Source organism: Pelophylax lessonae (genome assembly GCF_965119305.1).
Source record: "Pelophylax lessonae genome assembly, chromosome: 1".
In the NCBI taxonomy this organism is placed as follows: domain Eukaryota; kingdom Metazoa; phylum Chordata; class Amphibia; order Anura; family Ranidae; genus Pelophylax; species Pelophylax lessonae.
Window position 1 is genome coordinate 572838877 of NC_138768.1, and position 20206 is coordinate 572859082.

Consider the following 20206-nt stretch of genomic DNA (forward strand, 5'->3'; position numbering starts at 1 on the left):
CTAGTCTCAGCCTCACTGTTCCACCCACTACAGCAAGCAGGGATTGTATCACTTCCTGCTCGCTGTAGAAAGAACTACAATGGGGTTGTGACAAGACCGGTTGCTGGTGAAACACAAGGCAAATCAGCCACTGGTCCTACAAAATGGAAGAGAGAGGGAAGTAAGGGTCCTTTCACATGGGCATTCTGTTTTTTTAATTCAGTTCAGTATTTTTTTTCTTTTAAACGGACACGGATGTCACTTTTTAGGGTCCGTTCTGTTTGTGCATTAAAAACGGACATAATGTATGTCTATGGGCTAGCGGACATTAGCAGATGACCATCCGCTGACATCCCTTTTTCGTCCATTCTGTTTTATAAACGGAAGAAAAATAGGGTTCTCTTTCGTCTCAAAAAAACATAACTTAATGGAACGGACGAAAAAACGATGTCAGCGGATGGTCATCCTCTAACGTCCGCTAGCCCATAGACATACATTATGTCCGTTTTTCATCCGCAAACAGATAGAGGAAAAACAGACATACGGAACACCCGTGTGAAAGGACCCTAACGCTGTAATTTAAAAAATGCATCTGCTTTATCTCAGAAACTACAGAGCCAACTCAAAAATGGACTACATATTTTAGAAAGGTAGGAAAACAGAATTAAAAGTAAGTAAAGAAGTTTTGCTCTGAGTTCTGCTTTAACTGCAGCAGAAAAAAAAAATCAGGTCTCCTGACCTGCCAGAAAGGACTGTGATGTTTGATTGTGCTGTCCCAATGTCAGGACTTGATAGACAGAAATACAAGTCCTTGAGAATGGAAAGCTTATATGTATGTCATCTGTGTATTTAGCTGTTTGCCTGCAGTACTGTTCTAACTAAGTGTTTATCTTTGCAGATGTCTGTGCACATCAAACAAGTATGTAGGAAGCTATCAAGAGACACTAGAGTTACTGAATGCTGTAAAAAAGCACCAATAGACACTCTGCATTGCTTACATTCCATGAGTGCTGCTGAGTCTATCAAGCTTCCAAAGCTTCAGTTGCCACCTGCTGACCAACTATGTAAAAAAGGCAAGAATCAAGGGCTTGAAAAGTAAGCAGATGTTTTCTGTACTATAAAATGAAGGTCATATTATCCTTTCTAATAAGTTGGTTGCATACTTTGAAGACAGAGCAATCCAGAGTAGCAAAGCTATACCTACATACCTACATTTTTCTTTAGAGTGTCATATAAATCAAAATGATGTTTTAACAAGTGAGCACTTTATCCTATAGTATATGGAGGCAGCTAATGGTGCAAGAACTGGTAGAATGTGAGGCATTATTTAATCAAGCTATAGAAGATCTATACATTTAAAGTGGAACTTCAGACTGATTAAAGAGCAAGAAACCACTTTAGAATGGGAGCTTTTTATCTGGTTCAGATCTGCTCAGATAATGAAAAGAAATGGACAAAAATGATAACACTTATTTACTAATTATTATTATTATAATACAGGATTTATAAAGTGCCAACAGGTTAAGCTTTGCTTTACAATACAAAAGAGAGACAGTGCAGTTACAATACAATAAAATACAAGGGGGTTATATGGGCCCTGCTAATTAGAGCTTACAATCGAATAGGTTACAATACAGTAAAATACAAGAGGGTTAAGAGGGCCCTGCTCATAAGAGCTTACAATCTACTAATGCACCCACCCGCCACTAATCAGTGTAAGGGCTGACATTGGAAACATTTAAAAGAGTTACGTGGCTATTTTAGATTTGGGTACAGTTCAGTGGGATCATACATGGAAGTCTGGTTCTTCTCATTGTATGGTACTTGCATTTACTTTTCAGTCTTAAAAATCATTGTGCAGAACTTTTACTTGGGTCACTTTTCTTTAACCACTTTCAGACCGGAGGATTTGGTTGCTCAAAGAACAGGCCCCTTTTATCAACTTGGCACACTGCGTGAATTTAACTGACAATTGCGCAAATCATGCAATGCTGTACCCAAACGAAATTTACGTCCTTTTTTTCCCACAAACAGAGCTTTCTTTTGGTGGTATTTGATCACCACTGCGCTTTTTATTTTTTGCGATATTAATATAAAAAAGAGAAAAACGTTTGAGAAAAAATTACATTTTCAACTTTGTCTTTTAAAAAATATCCAATGTATTCAATTCATGTCATATATTTTGGCCAAAATGTATTTAGCTACATGTCTTTGACAAAAAAAAATCTCAATGAGCGTATTTTTATTGGTTTGCGCAAAAGTTATAGCGTCTACAAACTATGGTGTAAATACTGGAATTTATGCAGCTTTTACTTTCTGACTGCCTATCTCATTTCATGAAGTGCTAAAATGGCAGGGCAGCACAAACCCCCTCCCCCAAATTTCCACTTTTTGGAAAGTATACATCCTAAGGAATACCCTGAGAGGCATGTTGAGCTCATTGAATATTTAATTTTTTTGTCACAGGTGTTTGAAAAATGACTAAAAAAAAAAATGTATTTTTTTTACACAAAGTTGTCATTGAAATGATATATTGTTCACGCATGCCATGGGTATATGTGTAATTACACCCCAAAAAATATTCTGCTGCTTCTCCTGAGTACAGGGATACCACATGTTTGAGACTTTTTGGGAGCCTAGCTGTGTATGGGACCCCGGAATCCAATCACCACTTTCAGAATTTCAAAGGGCGTACATTTTACATTGCATTTTCTCACTACCTATCACTGTTTAGGAGGCCCTTAAATGTCAAGATACCACAACCCCCCGCCCCCAAATGACCCCATTTTGGAAAGTAGACACCCCAAGCTGTTTGCTGAGAGGCACGGTGAGTCCATGGAATGTTTTATATTTTGCCACAAGTTTTGGGAAAATTACATTTATTTTTTTTTATTTTTAAGTTGTCACTAAAATATACATTTCTCACACATGACATGGGTATATGTGGAATGACACCCCAAAATAAATTCTCCTCATCTCCTGAGTACAGGGATACCACATGTGGGAGACTTTTTGGGAGCCTAGCTGTGTACGGGACCCCGAAAACCAATCACGACCTTCAGGTTTTCTAATGGCGTAAATTTTTGATTTCACTCCTCACTACCTATCACAGTTTCGGAGGCCCTGAAATTTCAAGATAGCACAAACCCCCCAAAATGACCCCATTTTGGAAAGTAGACACTCCAAGCTATTTGCTGAGAGGCATGGTGAGTCCGTGGAATATTTTATATTTTGCCACAAGTTCCGGAAAAATTATTATTTTTTTTTGTTTTGTTTTTTTACACAAAGTTGTCACTAAATGCTATATTGCTCACACATGCCATGGGTAAATGTGAAATGACACCCCAAAATACATTCTGCTGCTTCTCCTGAGTATGGGGATACCCCATGTGTGAGACTTTTTTGCAGTCTAGCCGCGTACAGGACCCAGAAACCAATCAACACCTGCAGGCTTTCCAAGGGCGTAAATTGTTGATTTCTGTCACGGGGTAACGTGGCAGAGCCTGACGTAAGAGGAGTGGCTTACCGGATATCTGGCGTGACACAGGTTCACCAGAGGTTAAGTGTTAGTTGGTTTTCACCAGGGCCCCAGATGGTGGGGATGGACTTGGCTGCTTAACACCAGGTCGTGGTTCCCCGGATTCCCCCGGTTGAGCCAGAAGCAGGTCCAGGACCAATAGCCGGTAGCAGGGTAACAGATCAGGATAAGGCAGGAGAATCTTCAGGACAAGCCAAGGTCAGGGCGGGCAGCAGGTAATCAGAATCCAAAGACAAGCCAGGTCAGGTAGCCTGGCCTGCCAGCGAGTGTCAGGTCCACAGAGTGTACTGTGCCCACTGCAGTGCCCATCACTCATATATATACGGTGGCACAGCACCTTGCAAATTAAATAAAAATATATTTTTTATAATTGCAGTTGCCTGGCCTGCCAGTGAGTGTCAGGTCCACAGAGTGTACTGTGCCCACTGCAGTGCCCACCACTCATATATATACGGTGGCACAGCACCTTGCAAATTAAAAAAATATATATTTTTTATAATTGCAGTTGCCTGGCCTGCCAGTGAGTGTCAGGTCCACAGAGTGTACTGTGCCCACTGCAGTGCCCACCACTCATATATACGGTGGCACAGCACCTTGCAAATTAAAAAAATATATATTTTTATAATTGCAGTTGCCTGGCCTGCCAGTGAGTGTCAGGTCCACAGAGTGTACTGTGCCCACTGCAGTGCCCACCACTCATATATACGGTGGCACAGCACCTTGCAAATTAAAAAAAATATATTTTTTATAATTGCAGTTGCCTGGCTTGCCAGTGAGTGTCAGGTCCACAGAGTGTACTGTGCCCACTGCAGTGCCCACCACTCATATATACGGTGGCACAGCACGTTGCAAATTAAAAAAAAGTATATTTTTATAGTTGCCTGCCAGTGAGTGTCAGGTCCACAGACTGTACTGTACCCACTGCAAATGGACTGTTTGCGGTTGTTTGCGGTGCGTTAAACGGGGAGTTTGGTCTGTCAGAGTTTGGTCTGTCACTGTGAAGCGAGCGTAACCCTTACACTACCTGATTGATACAACATCATACCTGATTGTATACACACACTGGATGTTTTAAAGCACGTTATTCCAAACAATTTAGGAATGTTAGGTGATTTATGCCCTTAATGGATTAAAACCCGACTCTGCGTCAACTACGTAATTTTCCATGGGAGTTTTGCCATGGATCCCCCTCCGGCATGCCACAGTCCAGGTGTTAGTCCCCTTGAAACAACTTTTCCATCACTATTGTGGCCAGAAAGAGTCCCTGTGGGTTTTAAAATTCGCCTGCCTATTGAAGTCTATGGCGGTTCGCCCGGTTGGCTCGTTCGTGAACATTTGCGGAGGTTCGCGTTCGCCGTTCGCGAACAGCAAATTTTAGGTTCGCGACATCTCTATCGATGAATCCAAAAAGGATTTGGGGAGGAGAGAGCGGGTCATTTCTGTGCCTGTGTTTACATTACACAGGCACAGGTCAGTCTCTGATTGGGCAGGAACAATCAACAGGTCCAGGCCAAAAATCATTGACCTGATGACTGATCGGTTCTGAACCCAATCAGACTATCAGCGGGGCCAGGGGCGCGTGGGAGCACGCCCAAGATCGGCGGGAGAGAGTGACGTAGTACTACGTCAATTTCCCCAGCAGCAGCTGCCTGCCACAGTAAAACTGCGACGGGCGGTCGTTAAGTGGTTAAACAAAAACTATTATGCATTGGGGAATTTACTAAAATTGGTGCACAAAGAATCTGGTGCAGCTGTGCACAGTGACCAATCAGCTTCCAGGTTTTATTGTCACAGCTTACCTGAACAAGCTGGAGTTAGAAGCTGATTGGTCACTATGTACTGCTGCATCAAATTCTGTGTGTGTCAGTTTTAGTAAATCTCCTCCAAAGTGATGCAAAATCAAAGTACCGGTAGTACTGAGTCACTGAGATGCCAAATAATAAAATAGTCATTAGTCAACAGACTTTTTAAAAACATTTAATGGATTTAGGGCCATTTCTTGTCCTATTGAAGATTCCCTTAAACCACTTCACAAGGCAAAAAATTATGGTTGTTTTTTTTTTTTTTTGTTTTTTTTAAGTCCCTCTTTTGATGTATTACAGCAACAATATACATTAACATTGCATAAACATTTAGGCTGATTTACTAAAGGAGTAAAGACTGTTCACTTAGTAAAGGGAATGATTATTTTGAAAATCGAATATTGCCATAGGTTGTAAATAAGGTGAAACTATGTTATCTTTGAATACCCAATCATGTTCAGGATTTTTTGCAAATAAATGGATGATTGTAGTGAACACAGCTTCCACCATTTACTAAGATTAGAGGCGTCACCAGTTTGGGCATAGAAGGGCCAATAGAAGCTTCTGCAGATGCGTGCAGGTATAACTAGGTCTTAAAAAAAACTAGGTCTAGAACTTCAAAGGTCCCACTGTTGTTTGATGTGTCTGTGAAAGGAAAGTATACTGTAAACAAAGTCCACAAATTGCCACGTGACAAAAATAGTCTGATGATCACTTGCAATCAGTTTTCTCTATATATACTGGAAGTAAAATATAGGAAAGCTGTTATTTTAATCATTCTGTACTAGAAAAGTCTCTGTGAATATTTTCCCAAATCAATAACAGGATATACAATAAAATAAAATATTTTTTTTATATTCTGGGAGAAATAGAACGGAAAAACATAAATAATGCTTTGTCACATATCCATGCTTGTTTTCAAGAAGGCATATTTTTCATTTACCAGATAAAAGGAAAGTTGTTTTATCTCGGCAGTCTTTTTTTTCTATCTGCAGGTACATGTATGAGATAGCAAGGAGAAACACTAAGCTGCCAGAAGTGTTTGTTGAAAAGCTGTTTGAGTCTGTTGCAGAGATTGTGAAGAAGTGCTGCAGTTCAGAAAATGCTAATTCTTGTCTGGATAAGAAGGTACTGTGACTTCTTTACTGCTTGAACACAAGCATGCTGTCCTTTTCACAGGCTTTATATTTGGAGTAGAATTATAATCAAAGTATCACTGTAAAAGCCATAGAACAAGCAGGCTTTTTTGTATCACCTACATCTGATTGAGTTATCTGGATGATTTCCAACCAGGTCAGAACAAGGTACCTTAAAGCAAAGAACAACAGGCCCACGTAAGCCAGCCATACACTGTATAAAAAACAAAAAACAAAAAAAAAAAAAACACTTGTTTCCTTCTTTCACAGTTAATAGCAGGGCTGGCCCAATACATTGGTATAGTATTGAAGCTGCGCTTATCCGTAATGCATAAATAAATAGAATAAAAATTAAAAAGTGCTAAGTTCAACAAAGGTGCAGTGATATGGCTGCACCTAAAACAATACTGTGGAAAAATCGTAGGTATTTGTGACTCCTGTGTTGTGAACGGAGTATCAATGTAAGGTGCTAAACGTGCAATAAAGGAGCAAGAAAAATAAAGTAAATATAACCGGGATTAAATTCCCAGTTCAAAAACTATCAGTGACATCAAAATACAAATTATTAATGAATGGCTGACATATATTAATCACATTGAAGTGTGAATGGTGGTTTAGTGTAAAGTGGCTAAGTGACGCTCATCTCCCAGAAGTCGATGCAAGGAGGAAGTGACGTCGGCGGCCGTGTCCGCAGCAGGAGGAAGAGGAAGGAAGGTAAGTATACTTTCATTAAAAACAAGGCAAGTGAAACAAAAAATATTTTTATATTCCAATTCTTTTTCAGGTTCATCTAAGCTAGCGGACAGTGAAAAGTTTTTTTTTAGGGTGGAACTCCACTTTAGTACTTACTTTTCCTGTTGCCTGTGTCCCTGGACTTTGCAGCGCTGAAAGGAGAAGCTTGCTGAAAAATGTTCTACACTCAATAATTCCGGGAGTGTTGGATGCCCGGTACCCTACTCTTTGGTTTCCTCTGTTGGTCCCTATATCACTGAAAGACACAGTATTGTTGTAGTGGCTGGTGAAAAAAAAAAACAGCGAAATTAGGGACTAGGTGCCTTAAACACCTGGAAATCTGCTAGATTCTGAACATTCCAGTCTGCACGCTTCTGTTTTCAGAACAGGGACCACTCAGGAATCGATCCCAGGAATCAATGCGCCTGCACCGTTCCTGCTCGTCACTTCCGGTGCATGCGCGTCATTCCCTGCTGAACAGCTTCTGGACTAGCAGGGCCTTCTGGCACTCAGAGGTCGCCAAAGAGGACAACGAAGAGGACACTCTGGCTTCAGCTGCCCACACCTGAGATGGCAGCTCTGGACAAGACATTTTCAAGGTAAGTATTTCTTCTAAAAGGTAAGTGAAACTGGGGACAGTTCAGAGGCTATCGTTGCTTAAATAATACCAATAAGCTGCACTTGAGTCTTTTAGACTAATAATTAAAATAGGTAAATAACAGCCGCTGCACAAATGTAAGATAAAACATATAAACAATAAAAAGGTGAAAAGCAGCGCTATTAAGATAACAGTCCAAAGGGTAGTTAGGCAAGGTCCAGCCGATTGGTCTTGTGAAGTGCCACCACCACCAGAGAAAAGGTGACCCCAATCACACTGCTGCTTTCCGTCCCACCGATATATGAAGGCCCATAAGATCCACCAAACAGCTCCTCCAGATTTTCAAGAGATAATCCTCAACACTCCCAGGATAGAGCAGTGTATATAATGCAATTTCATGCAAATATCTCAGGGCATAACGATCAGTCATAGTACCCAAAAGCAAAAAATATTCTCATAGTGCAGTAACATTTAAAACACCATTTATGTTATTTTGCCAGAAAAAAATGCTTACAAGTAATAAGACCAAGTGAGCTTATCTGTGTGGATCGGTTCCCAGCCAACAACCAGCGCTTCCTCACTATGGTGACGTCCCGCGTCACAGGTCCCGCCCGACGCAGCGTTTCATCCAATGGTAGACTTCTTCCGAGGGTGTGGTCGGCGGGCGACACCGCGCTACCTAAATAGCTGAAGCAAGCGGTGTTACACTTCCAGCGGAGGTATCATTGTTTTGTTTCCGGTGCGGTATCCTACATCCGCCGGAATCCCCCCCCCCTGTGAAATCCTGGGTGTGCTGATGTACTCACTCTGTCCTCTGTCCTCTGTCCACTTTGCTTCCTCCTACTCCTCAGATTCAAACCATAATGCTGTTAGTATCTTCCCAAGCCCAGCCTGAAGGCAGAGCCCAACCCACCCCCCCCCCCCCATAGACCCAGGGTCCTCCTAGGCCACCAACTGACTCCTTAGCACTCCATCTTCCATCTAACTCCCCTGCTTGCATGGCTTCATATTTAAGGACTGACCTATGCCACCCTGCCAGAGCATTCTGCTGGGGATTGGCCATGTTTCCTCAATTATGCAGATCAGTCCTTCTGGCCTCCTAACTTCTAGATGTTTCTCCAAACTTTGAGATCTAGGGGGAGGTTCCAGAGATCTGCCACTGTGAGTCATCCAGCCTGACCTGCAGTAACCCCAGGGGCGGACTGATCATTCGGGCACTCGGGCATTGCCCGAGGGCCCGGCGTCAGAGGGGGGCCCCATGAGAGGGTCAGTCCGTCCGTCCCTGGACGGGAAGTGGCCACTGCATACCTCCTGTCACAAGGGACAGCTGGCGAGAGAGCTGCAGAGTGCAGAAAAGTTTTTGCAGAGCCTCGTGTGCAGCAGGTCAGTCAGTGTGTGTGTACTATCACACACAGCGCTGCCAAAGGGAGGGGGAGGGGGCACACGGGACATCTGCAGCCCGGTGTCCCACTCGCAGCTATCATCCTCCTGTAAGACACCTCTCTCCCCACTGGCAGCCCGCACATCTTACTGAGCATCCCCCGCCCCCTTCGGATGTAAACAGACAGAAGGAACCCGGGAGGAGGAAGATTTCACTGCCAGAGCCGCGCTGAGGATCTGAGGTCTGTGTATAGTTATAGATACAGTGGAGGGGGGGTCACGGTAACCAGAAAGGGGGGAAGGGCAAGTAGCACACATGATGGAGTGATGGGGGGGGCTAGAGGATATGTATTGGGGGTGCTTTGGGAGGAGAGAGTACTTCTGCTAGTGGGGGGAGGGGTGTCATCTCTCCTTCCAAAGCACCCCCCAATACATATCCTCTTACCCCCCTCTCCCCCAAATCAAAAGATGCTGCATCCCTCTGTGCCCTCCTCCCTCAGTGTCCCTCTGTGCCAGCGTCCCTCTGTGCCCTCCTCCCTCAGTGTCCCTCTGTGCCAGCGTCCCTCTGTGCCCTCCTCCCTCAGTGTCCCTCTGTGCCCTCCTCCCACAGCGTCCCTCTGTGCCCTCCTCCCTCAGTGTCCCTCTGTGCCAGCGTCCCTCTGTGCCCTCCTCCCACAGCGTCCCTCTGTGCCCTCCTCCCACAGCGTCCCTCTGTGCCCTCCTCCCTCAGCGTCCCTCTGTGCCCTCCTCCCACAGCGTCCCTCTGTGCCCTCCTCCCTCAGCGTCCCTCTGTGCCCTCCTCCCACAGCGTCCCTCTGTGCCCTCCTCCCACAGCGTCCCTCTGTGCCCTCCTCCCTCAGCGTCCCTCTGTGCCCTCCTCCCACAGCGTCCCTCTGTGCCCTCCTCCCTCAGCATCCCTCTGTGCCCTCCTCCCTCAGCGTCCCTCTGTGCCCTCCTCCCTCAGCGTCCCTCTGTGCCCTCCTCCCTCAGCGTCCCTCTGTGCCCTCCTCCCTCAGCGTCCCTCTGTGCCCTCCTCCCACAGCGTCCCTCTGTGCCCTCCTCCCACAGCGTCCCTCTGTGCCCTCCTCCCTCAGCGTCCCTCTGTGCCCTCCTCCCTCAGCGTCCCTCTGTGCCCTCCTCCCTCAGCGTCCCTCTGTGCCCTCCTCCCTCAGCGTCCCTCTGTGCCCTCCTCCCACGGCGTCCCCCTCTGCGTCCCTCTGTGCCCTCCTCCCTCAGCGTCCCTCTGTGCCCTCCTCCCTCAGCGTCCCTCTATGCCCTCCTCCCACAGCGTCCCTCTGTGCCCTCCTCCCTCAGTGTCCCTCTGTGCCCTCCTCCCTCAGTGTCCCTCTGTGCCAGCGTCCCTCTGTGCCCTCCTCCCTCAGTGTCCCTCTGTGCCCTCCTCCCTCAGCGTCCCTCTGTGCCCTCCTCCCTCAGCGTCCCTCTGTGCCCTCCTCCCTCAGCGTCCCTCTGTGCCCTCCTCCCACAGCGTCCCTCTGTGCCCTCCTCCCTCAGCGTCCCTCTGTGCCCTCCTCCCACAGCGTCCCTCTGTGCCCTCCTCCCACAGCGTCCCTCTGTGCCCTCCTCCCTCAGCGTCCCTCTGTGCCCTCCTCCCACAGCGTCCCTCTGTGCCCTCCTCCCTCAGCGTCCCTCTGTGCCCTCCTCCCTCAGCGTCCCTCTGTGCCCTCCTCCCTCAGCGTCCCTCTGTGCCCTCCTCCCTCAGCGTCCCTCTGTGCCCTCCTCCCACAGCGTCCCTCTGTGCCCTCCTCCCACAGCGTCCCTCTGTGCCCTCCTCCCTCAGCGTCCCTCTGTGCCCTCCTCCCTCAGCGTCCCTCTGTGCCCTCCTCCCTCAGCGTCCCTCTGTGCCCTCCTCCCACGGCGTCCCCCTCTGCGTCCCTCTGTGCCCTCCTCCCTCAGCGTCCCTCTGTGCCCTCCTCCCTCAGCGTCCCTCTATGCCCTCCTCCCACAGCGTCCCTCTGTGCCCTCCTCCCTCAGCGTCCCTCTGTGCCCTCCTCCCTCAGCGTCCCTCTGTGCCCTCCTCCCACAGCGTCCCTCTGTGCCCTCCTCCCACAGCGTCCCTCTGTGCCCTCCTCCCACGGCGTCCCCCCTCTGCGTCCCTCTGTGCCCTCCTCCCACAGCGTCCCTCTGTGCCCTCCTCCCACAGCGTCCCTCTGTGCCCTCCTCCCACGGCGTCCCCCCTCTGCGTCCCTCTGTGCCCTCCTCCCACAGCGTCCCTCTGTGCCCTCCTCCCACAGCGTCCCTCTCTGCCCTCCTCCTACGGCGTTATGTGTACACTGCGGCTTTTCCCATAATACTGACATCTGTATACTTTGGTGGGGACAATGCTGCTTACATTGGTGGTCAGTGGGAAGAATGTCCCTTACATTGGTGGTCAGTGGGAAGAATGCTCCTTACATTGGTGGTCAGTGGGAAGAATGTCCCTTACATTGGTGGTCAGTGGGAAGAATGTCCCTTACATTGGTGGTCAGTGGGAAGAATGTCCCTTACATTGGTGATCAGTGGGAAGAATGTCCCTTACATTGGTGATCAGTGGAAGAATGTTCCTTACATTGGTGATCAGTGGGAAGAATGCTCCTTACGTTGGTGGTCAGTGGAAGAATGCTCCTTACATTGGTGGTCAGTGGGAAGAATGTCCCTTACATTGGTGATCAGTGGGAAGAATGTCCCTTACATTGGTGGTCAGTGAGAAGAAGGAGGAGGACACACCCAAAGAGCTCTCTGTGTGAACCAGCCCTTTTCAAGCCTGGGCCTTGCTTGCTAGCTTGGCCCAGGAACAATGCCTGATCCTGGGGGAGGCCCTGGGAGGGATCCCCCTGATGACACGGGGCCTAGTGAGGAGGAGGTGGAGGACCTGTCTGTGGGTCCAGGCCCTGGTGAGAATGCGGATGTCTTCAGCCAGAAGGTTATCAATCGTTTTAGGGCGATTGGGAGAGCGGAAGAAAAACTTAAAGGTTTGAAGGCTGAACACAAATCCTTCAAAACTAAGTATTTCCAGGCCTGGAGTAAAAATCGCACAGCCATGAAGCCTGAGTTACAGGAATTGGAAGAAAAGGTAAAGGAACAATCTTTATTACTGGAAAGGCTGAAAGACCGATTGGAGCATTTAAAGAAAAGTTTGACAATGAGAGGCGTTTTACCAGCCAAGCATCAGCAAGTTCTGTGGATCAGCAGGCTCAGTTAATGGATGACCAGGCTCCATCTGCCTCTGCACCTCTCCCCCCATGCCAGAACTGGGAATCACCAGCGGCAACCAGCCAGGGGGTTGAGAGTGGACATGGATCCCTGACATTTATCCAGGAGATGGAGTCACCCCTGAAAGCAGACAAGTTTGTCTTTTCTGATGATCCATCAGAAATCCCTGAGGATGGGCAGAGGAGATTCAAGTCAGCAAAGCCAGTACTGGTGGAGAAATCCCAGTACATCATGCTGCCTTCCAGCATGTCTGCCCCACTTGCTGTAGTGGATGGTGTCCCAGGTGAGAAGGAGCTCTGCATACAGCTACCTATTGGAGATTCTGCTGTGGAGAAACAGAGTGCAGACATGCAAGGAAAATCCCTGACTAATGAATTCCCGGACCATCAGATGAATGTGGATGGACCTGCATCTAACACCCCAGGCATGGATTTTGCTGGTCTGGCTGAGACCAGTAGTCCCACAGCAAGCAAAATGGCTGCCAGCTCCAAAGAGCATGCTTCATGTTCACCTGAGCCTCCCAGTCATCCAGTGCTGATTTCTGGTGGGGGAGGGGATCAACATAGTGCTGGAAGTGAAGCAGCTATGGAAGTCTCCTGCAATGTTTCACCTGTTGCTGTGTTAAAACAGAATGCTATTTCCACAGCTGAAAACCCTGTCCTAGTGGAAGAGAAGATGACAGCTGGAGTTCTTACCAGTGCAGCAGCAGCTATAGATTCTGCTGTGAAGACAACAGCAATAATAAATATCCCAGCAAGTATAAAAAATGACATTAATGTTAAAGCAATGAATGTGGTGGGTGGTGGTGAAGGGGTTAGTAATGCTGGGAAAAATAAAAGTGACATTTCTCCTCCTGCTCAGCAGAGGAAAGATTCGATTGCACAGATCAATCCCGAATCTGTGCAATCGTTATCTGCTAAGTGTGTGTCAGATAATTTAAAAAAAACTGATGGATTTTCTGCTGGGAGGAATGTTGGAAGCTATGCTTCAGCTTTGGGGAGTCACACCAGGGTGGGTGGTGGGAAGTCTGTTATTAGTCAAAATTCAGGGAGGTTTGGTGGGTATAGGAGGAGGAATGTGGTACAGTTGAGGTGGGTGGGGGATGGAACTCCACCAGTAAGGGGGAGGGTGGCTGAGTTGATTTTGGAAATGGGGTTTAAAGCCTGTGATATTTTTGCTTTAATTTGCCCGGTGGGGAGTTATGAATTTGATTTGTCGTTTGTAAAACCTGAAAGTTTGGATCTCTTCTGGGAGAGATTTAGGAGGTGCAAGGGCCTTCAGCAGTGGAGTGGTTTGGTGCCAAAGGTGATCTCAAGGCAGCCTCTGATAAAATCAGTGACCATTTTGGTGCGTAACGAATCCATACCAGAGGCTGATTTATTAGTATGGCTACGCCGATATGGCGAGGTCCTCACTCCACTGCGGAAGGTCCTTGATGAGCATGGGATATGGACAGGGGCCTGGACAGTGTCACTAAAATTGGGGGTGCTGGGCGATGTAGTTCAGCACCTTTCCTGCTCAGCCTTTCTGGGTAGGGATAGGCTGACCATTTTCTACCAAGGTCATCCTAAGGTGTGCAATAAATGTGGTGATAAAGGCCACTTTGCATCGTCCTGCACCCACAAGAAGTGCTCACTGTGCCAGGATTTAGGCCATTTGGCCAGAGAATGCACCCAGATTCGGTGCAATTTGTGCCAGCAGCTGGGTCATCCATATAGCCAGTGCCCAGAGGCACTGCATAACTTGCCAGGATTGGAGACTGAGCTGCAGAGGCTTGATAAAGAAGATGAAGCAGCTGAAGTTAGAGAGGAAATTGTTGTTGCCCCTCCTGTGTCTGTTGTGTCAGATTCTGTTTCCCCTGGTGATGTGGTCCCTGAGTCTGTCCTTCCTGTGTCTGTTGTGTCAGATTTTGTTTCCCCTGGTGATGTGGTCCCTGAGTCTGTCCCTCCTGTGGTTGTTCCTACATCTACTGTGCGTAGATCCTCCAGACTAGCGGAAGCTGCTGGGGGGGCGGGTATAGTGGATCTTCCCCCTCGGCCTACTCCACCTCCAGTCCCTGTCTCTCGACACCGCAAACGCGGCCAAGAGGGTGCAGGGGTGCTGGATGGTGGTGGGGTCGATGGGGTTGAGGGAGGGGTGTCCATGTCCCATGTCTCACCCTCTGTTGTGGAGGATTCGGATGATGAGGGGTGGGAGAGGACAAAGAGGAAGAAAAAGAAGAAGAGGAAGACCAGTAAAGCGGTCGTTTCCTCCTTACAGTTAGAGCCAGGAGGGGTTCCTCTTGGCAACACATTTTCGGTTTTATCAGGGGAGGAGTTGGTGTCGGATTTATCTATTTGTTTATCATCTATGGATGAGGGGGAGTCACATAGTGTAAAGAGAGCTGTTTCGGGTGATGAGAGTGTGGTGGAGGTTAAGAAACGACTACCCCAATCATCCTGATGGCAGTGCCCGCTCTGATAAAGGTGGCGACCATTAATGTCGCCAGCGTGAAATCTGCAAGAGCTCGTGATATTGCCTTATTTTTGCTCAGTGAGTTTGATGCTGAGATTTTATTTTTGCAAGAGACCTGGCTCAATACTTTGGCCGATGTCCATCTAGCAAAAAGGGAGTGGAGATGCGGTCCCTCCTTTTGGTCTCTTGCGGCTGAGCCTTGCAGCGGAGTTGCGGTTCTTTTTAAAACCGATATGGTAACGTGCCGGCGGATAATTGAGGTAGAAATGGGGAGATGCATGGTCTTAGACGTCTCTGTTAGGGGGCAGGACCTGCGCCTGATCAATATCTATGGACTGCAGTCAAAATGGGACAGGAAATGCCTCTTCACAAAGATCAAGCCCTTCCTTTTTACATCCCAGCAGGTTGTCTTTGGAGGTGACTTTAACACCATAATTAGGCCTGAAGACAGGAGGGTCTCCATAGACAGGCTGGGTTATGATAGCGTTTTTCTTAGAGATATGGTTAGACAAGCAGGCCTGGTAGATGTGCACATTAAGCACTGCCCTGGCAGCACGGGATTCACATTTCAGAGAGGGAATAGTCAGAGTAGGATAGATAGGTTTTTTTTAAAGGAGAACTCTGCTTTCTCGGCTCCTGAGTTGAGGGCGGTGGAGTTCTCTGACCACTGTATGCTGTCTGTGACTCTGAATGCCTCGGACACTCCACCCAGGGGAAGGGGTACCTGGAAACTGAATTCGGCTCTCCTGGAAGATGTAGAGGTAAGACAATCCTTTGAGGATTTTTTTTCAGGCACAGGTTTCTATTCTGGACTTTTGCAGCAGTAAGTCAGAGTGGTGGGAGCTTGTGAAACAAAGGGCGATTGGACTTTTCAAGGCCATAAGTAAGAAGTAGCAGCTTGGTATGTATATTGCCTACCAGCATTTGCGGAGGAAGCTTGATCGTCTTGTCTCGTATGGAGGAGATCCAGGGGAGATCTCGGAGGTAAAGCTTCTTCTTAGGAAGTGTCAATACGACCGGCATGCCTCCTTGGTTCTGGAGAGAGATTATGGGAAATATCACTCGCCTGATCCTTACCAGAACTGTAAGCAAGGCATAGCAGTTAAGACGGTCATAGGTCTGAGGGATAGTACGGGTTCCCTGGTGAAGTCCAGATCAGGGATCCTGGAGATCTTCAGGTCATATTACGCAGACCTTCTGGGAAGAAAGGACCTTAGTCGGGACAGGATGGAAAGCTTTCTGGATTCTACTCCAGGATTGGGAAATGATACATTGCCTTTGATGGATTTGACAGAACCAATTTCAGCGGATGAGGTAGTTCGTGCTATAGAGAAGCTGGCTACCAAAAAGTCGCCTGGGCCAGATGGGTTGACAGCTGAATTTTACAAGTGTTTTAAGTCCATTCTGGCTCGGTTTTTAGCGGAGGTTTATAACAGCTGTTTAGATGAGGGTTCTCTCCCTCCCTCCATGAGGCAATCCGCTGTGATTCTTCTGTCAAAAGGTAAAGACCCCTCAATAATTGAGAACTGGCGCCCCATCAGTCTTCTCAATGTTGATAGAAAGATCTTGGCGAAGATTCTTTTTTGGCGCTTGTCGTCAGTAGCAGGCGATTTGTTGTCCAATCATCAGCACTGCTCGGTCCAGGGCAGAAGTACCTTTTCAGCAATTTTAGCTGTCCGGGAGGCTTTGGAGCGATGCAGGGCTGCTGGATGGAGAAAGTACTTGCTGGCATTGGATCAGGCGAAGGCTTTTGATCGAGTCAATCATGAGTACCTGTATTTGCTACTTGGTAGATACGGCCTGCAGGGGAGGTTTATTGATTGGCTGAAAACATTATATAAAGGGGCTGAGAGCTTCCCACTTGTTAATGGTTGGGTTGGACGGCCTTTTGAGGTTGGCTCTGGGGTGCGCCAGGGGTGTCCTTTGAGCCCCCTGCTATATGTATTCGCAATCGACCCCTTCATAAGAAGGTTAGAGAGTGGATCGTTGTGTGGGGTGCCTTTGGGCATTGCTGGTGTGCCGCCTTTGAAGGTCGTGGCCTATGCCGATGATGTGTCTGTTATTATCTCTGGGATGGAGGAGGCGCAGGAGGTGGTCTCTGTGATAGAGCAGTACACTGAGGCTTCTGGCTCTAAAATCAATCATGAAAAGAGTGAAGTTTTCTGGATGGGTGAGGAGGGTGAAAGCTTCGAACTTCCGGATGCCTTCCCAGAGCCCCAGCAGGAAATTAAAGTGTTGGGCATCAAATTTGGTCCTGGTGACTATGGTCATCGAAATTGGGAAAGCAGGTTGTTGAATGCCAATGCCAAGGTGGCAAGCTGGAAGAAATGGAAACTTTCCTTGAGGGAAAGGGTTGACTTGATTAAAACTTACCTGATCCCAATCTTTTTATATGTCAGCTTTGTCTGTATCTTGCCGGAATCTCTCTATGCAAGGGTGTACAGCTGCTTTTTCCAACTGTTATGGGGAAATAGGCTGAACCTGATCAAACGCAATGTAACTTACCTGTCCAGGCGGGAGGGTGGTCTAGGAATGGTCAACCCTATAGTTTTCTTTTCTCTGCTTTTTTTAAAGTATAATCTTGGTAATATGTTGGCAGAGACCCCGCCGGGATGGGTGGGTATTTTTCAATCTTGGTTTAGGCCTTTTCTGCGATGCTGGGAAGATGGCGGGCCAGTGAAAAGTCTGAGAGTCCGACATGGCAAGCTTCCGGCTTATGTTGCCCCGTGTCTGAAAATACTTAGGCAGTGGCAGGTGACAGTGGGGGATATCAAGTCCCTCCCCAGAAAGCTTCTGGAGAAGAGGATTTTGGGCTCTGCTTTCAGTGTGTCGCTGACCTTAAGGGATTGCCCAGGCCCCGTAATGAGGGAGGGGTTGCGTTTAATTAACTTAGGAAGAATCCCTTTGAAGTTTAGGGATCAAGCCTGGCTCGCTTTCCATGGAAGGCTCTATGTGAGAGGGAACCTGAAGCATCGCCCTGTGGATGATCGGGATTGTCCTAGAGCGGAGTGTGTTGGTAAAGTGGAGTCTATGGACCACTTTTTGCTCCAGTGTCCCTTTAACATAGAGGTGTATAAAAGGGTGGGGAGGGCTCTAGGCATCCCCTTTCTCTATCGCATGAGTTATGCGGAGTGGGTGTACAGGGCATTCCCGACTCGCTGGGATTTTGATTTGGATACACTTTTTCTAGTTAGTATAGTTGTCCGTTACTTCACGTGGAATGCACGGTGCCAGATTACCCTGCAGAAGAAAGTCCTCCCTGTCGAGGTGGTGGTGTACGATATTCTGGGTGAGGTTGGGAAGATTCGGGGTCTTGAGAAGGGCAGGGAGCCTCGAGCGGTCTGGATAAGGGCGTGGAGGAATATCAGACCTGCTTTTGGTGAACTGTCCATCTCTGGGTGAAAAGCTTTTTTCCTATGCTATTTCTTTCACACCCTTAGCTTTTGTTAGTTAATATCTTCATTTTTGAAGAAGGGCTGCATGCATAATGGGAGTGGTTTTTGTTTCTTGACCTCGCAGGTTTGATGTCTGGTGTGGTGGTGTGAGTCTAATTAAGATTATTTTTCCCGGTAATGATGTGTTTCATGATGTAAGTTTTGTTTTTGCTGTAAAGCCATTCTTTTTTTGAGAGCAGAACTTGCTATGTATTTTTTTTTTCCCTTTTCATGTAAATATGTATATATTTATTTATGTATATTGATTTTATGATTATTGATTGCAAGACTTTTAATAAACAAAAATTGGGAAGAATGTCCCTTACATTGGTGGTCAGTGGGAAGAATGTCCCTTACATTGGTCATCAGTGGGAAGAATGTCCCTTACATTGGTGATCAGTGGAAGAATGTTCCTTACATTGGTGATCAGTGGGAAGAATGCTCCTTACGTTGGTGGTCAGTGGAAGAATGCTCCTTACATTGGTGGTCAGTGGGAAGAATGTCCCTTACATTGGTGATCAGTGGGAAGAATGTCCCTTACATTGGTGGTCAGTGAGAAGAATGTCCCTTACATTGGTGGTCAGTGGGAAGAATGCTCCTTACATTGGTGGTCAGTGAGAAGAATGTCCCTTCCATTGGTGATCAGTGGGAAGAATGTCCCTTACATTGGTGGTCAGTGCGAAGAATGTCCCTTACATTGGTGGTCAGTGGGAAGAATGTCCCTTACATTGGTGGTCGATGGGAAGAATGCTCCTTACATTGGTGGTCAGTGGGAAGAATGCTCCTTACATTGGTGATCAGTGTGAAGAATGCTCCTTACATTGGTGGTCAGTGGGAAGAATGTCCCTTACATTGGTGGTCAGTGGGAAGAATGCTCCTTACATTGGTGGTCAGTGGGAAGAATGTCCCTTACATTGGTGGTCATTGGGAAGAAGGAGGAGGACACACCCAAGGAGCTCTCTGTGAGATCCAGCCCTTTTCAAGCCTGGGCCTTGCCTGCTAGCTTGGCCCAGGAACAATGCCTGATCCTGGGGGAGGCCCTGGGAGGGATCCCCCTGATGACACGGGGCCTAGTGAGGAGGAGGTGGAGGACCTGTCTGTGGGTCCAGGCCCCGGTGAGAATGCGGATGTCTTCAGCCAGAAGGTTATCAATCGTTTTAGGGCGATTGGGAGAGCGGAAGAAAAACTTAAAGGTTTGAAGGCTGAACACAAATCCTTCAAAACTAAGTATTTCCAGGCCTGGAGTAAAAATCGCACAGCCATGAAGCCTGAGTTGCAGGAATTGGAGGAAAAGGTGAAGAAACAAACTTTATTATTGGAAAGGCTGAAAGACGGAAGTGGAGCATTTAAAGAAAAATTTGACAATGAGAGGAGATTTACCAGCCAAGCATCAGCAAGTTCTGTGGATCAGCAGCCTCGGTTAATGGATGACCCGGCTCCATCTGCCTCTGCACCTCTCCCCCCATGCCAGAACTGGGAATCACCAGCGGCAACCAGCCAGGGGGTTGAGAGTGGACATGGATCCCTGACATTTATCCAGGAGATGGAGTCACCCCTGAAAGCAGACAAGTTTGTCTTTTCTGATGATCCATCAGAAATCCCTGAAGATGGGCAGAGGAGATACAGGCCAGCAAAGCTAGTACTGGTGGAGAAATCCCAGTATACCATGCTGCCTTCCAGCATGTCTGCCCCACCTGCTGTAGTGGATGGTGTCCCAGGTGAGAAGGAACTGCATATTGCAGTTATTGCTGAGGAGAAATCCGGTGCAGACATGCAGGGTAAATCCCTGACAGAATCACCACATTGTGAAAGAAAGGTGGATGGACCTGCATCTAACACCCCAGGCATAGATTTTTCTGCTCCTGCTGAGACCAGTAGTCCCTCTACAAGCAAAATGGCTGCAAACTCCAAAGAGTTTGCTTCAGCTGAGTTTCCCAGTGTTC

The 20206-nt window shown here is 47.4% G+C and overlaps 1 protein-coding gene across 2 annotated transcripts in view; it reads left to right on the forward strand.

Moving 5' to 3' along the window:
* The window catches only part of GC (GC vitamin D binding protein), a 233924-nt gene that overhangs the window by 131636 nt on the left and 82082 nt on the right, over window positions 1-20206 (forward strand). For both annotated transcript variants that reach the window (XM_082243262.1, XM_082243263.1), the window contains exons 8-9: window positions 878-1074; window positions 6315-6447. In XM_082243262.1, the coding sequence (XP_082099388.1) occupies window positions 878-1074; window positions 6315-6447 (330 nt within the window). The remainder of the gene's footprint in view (window positions 1-877; window positions 1075-6314; window positions 6448-20206) is intronic.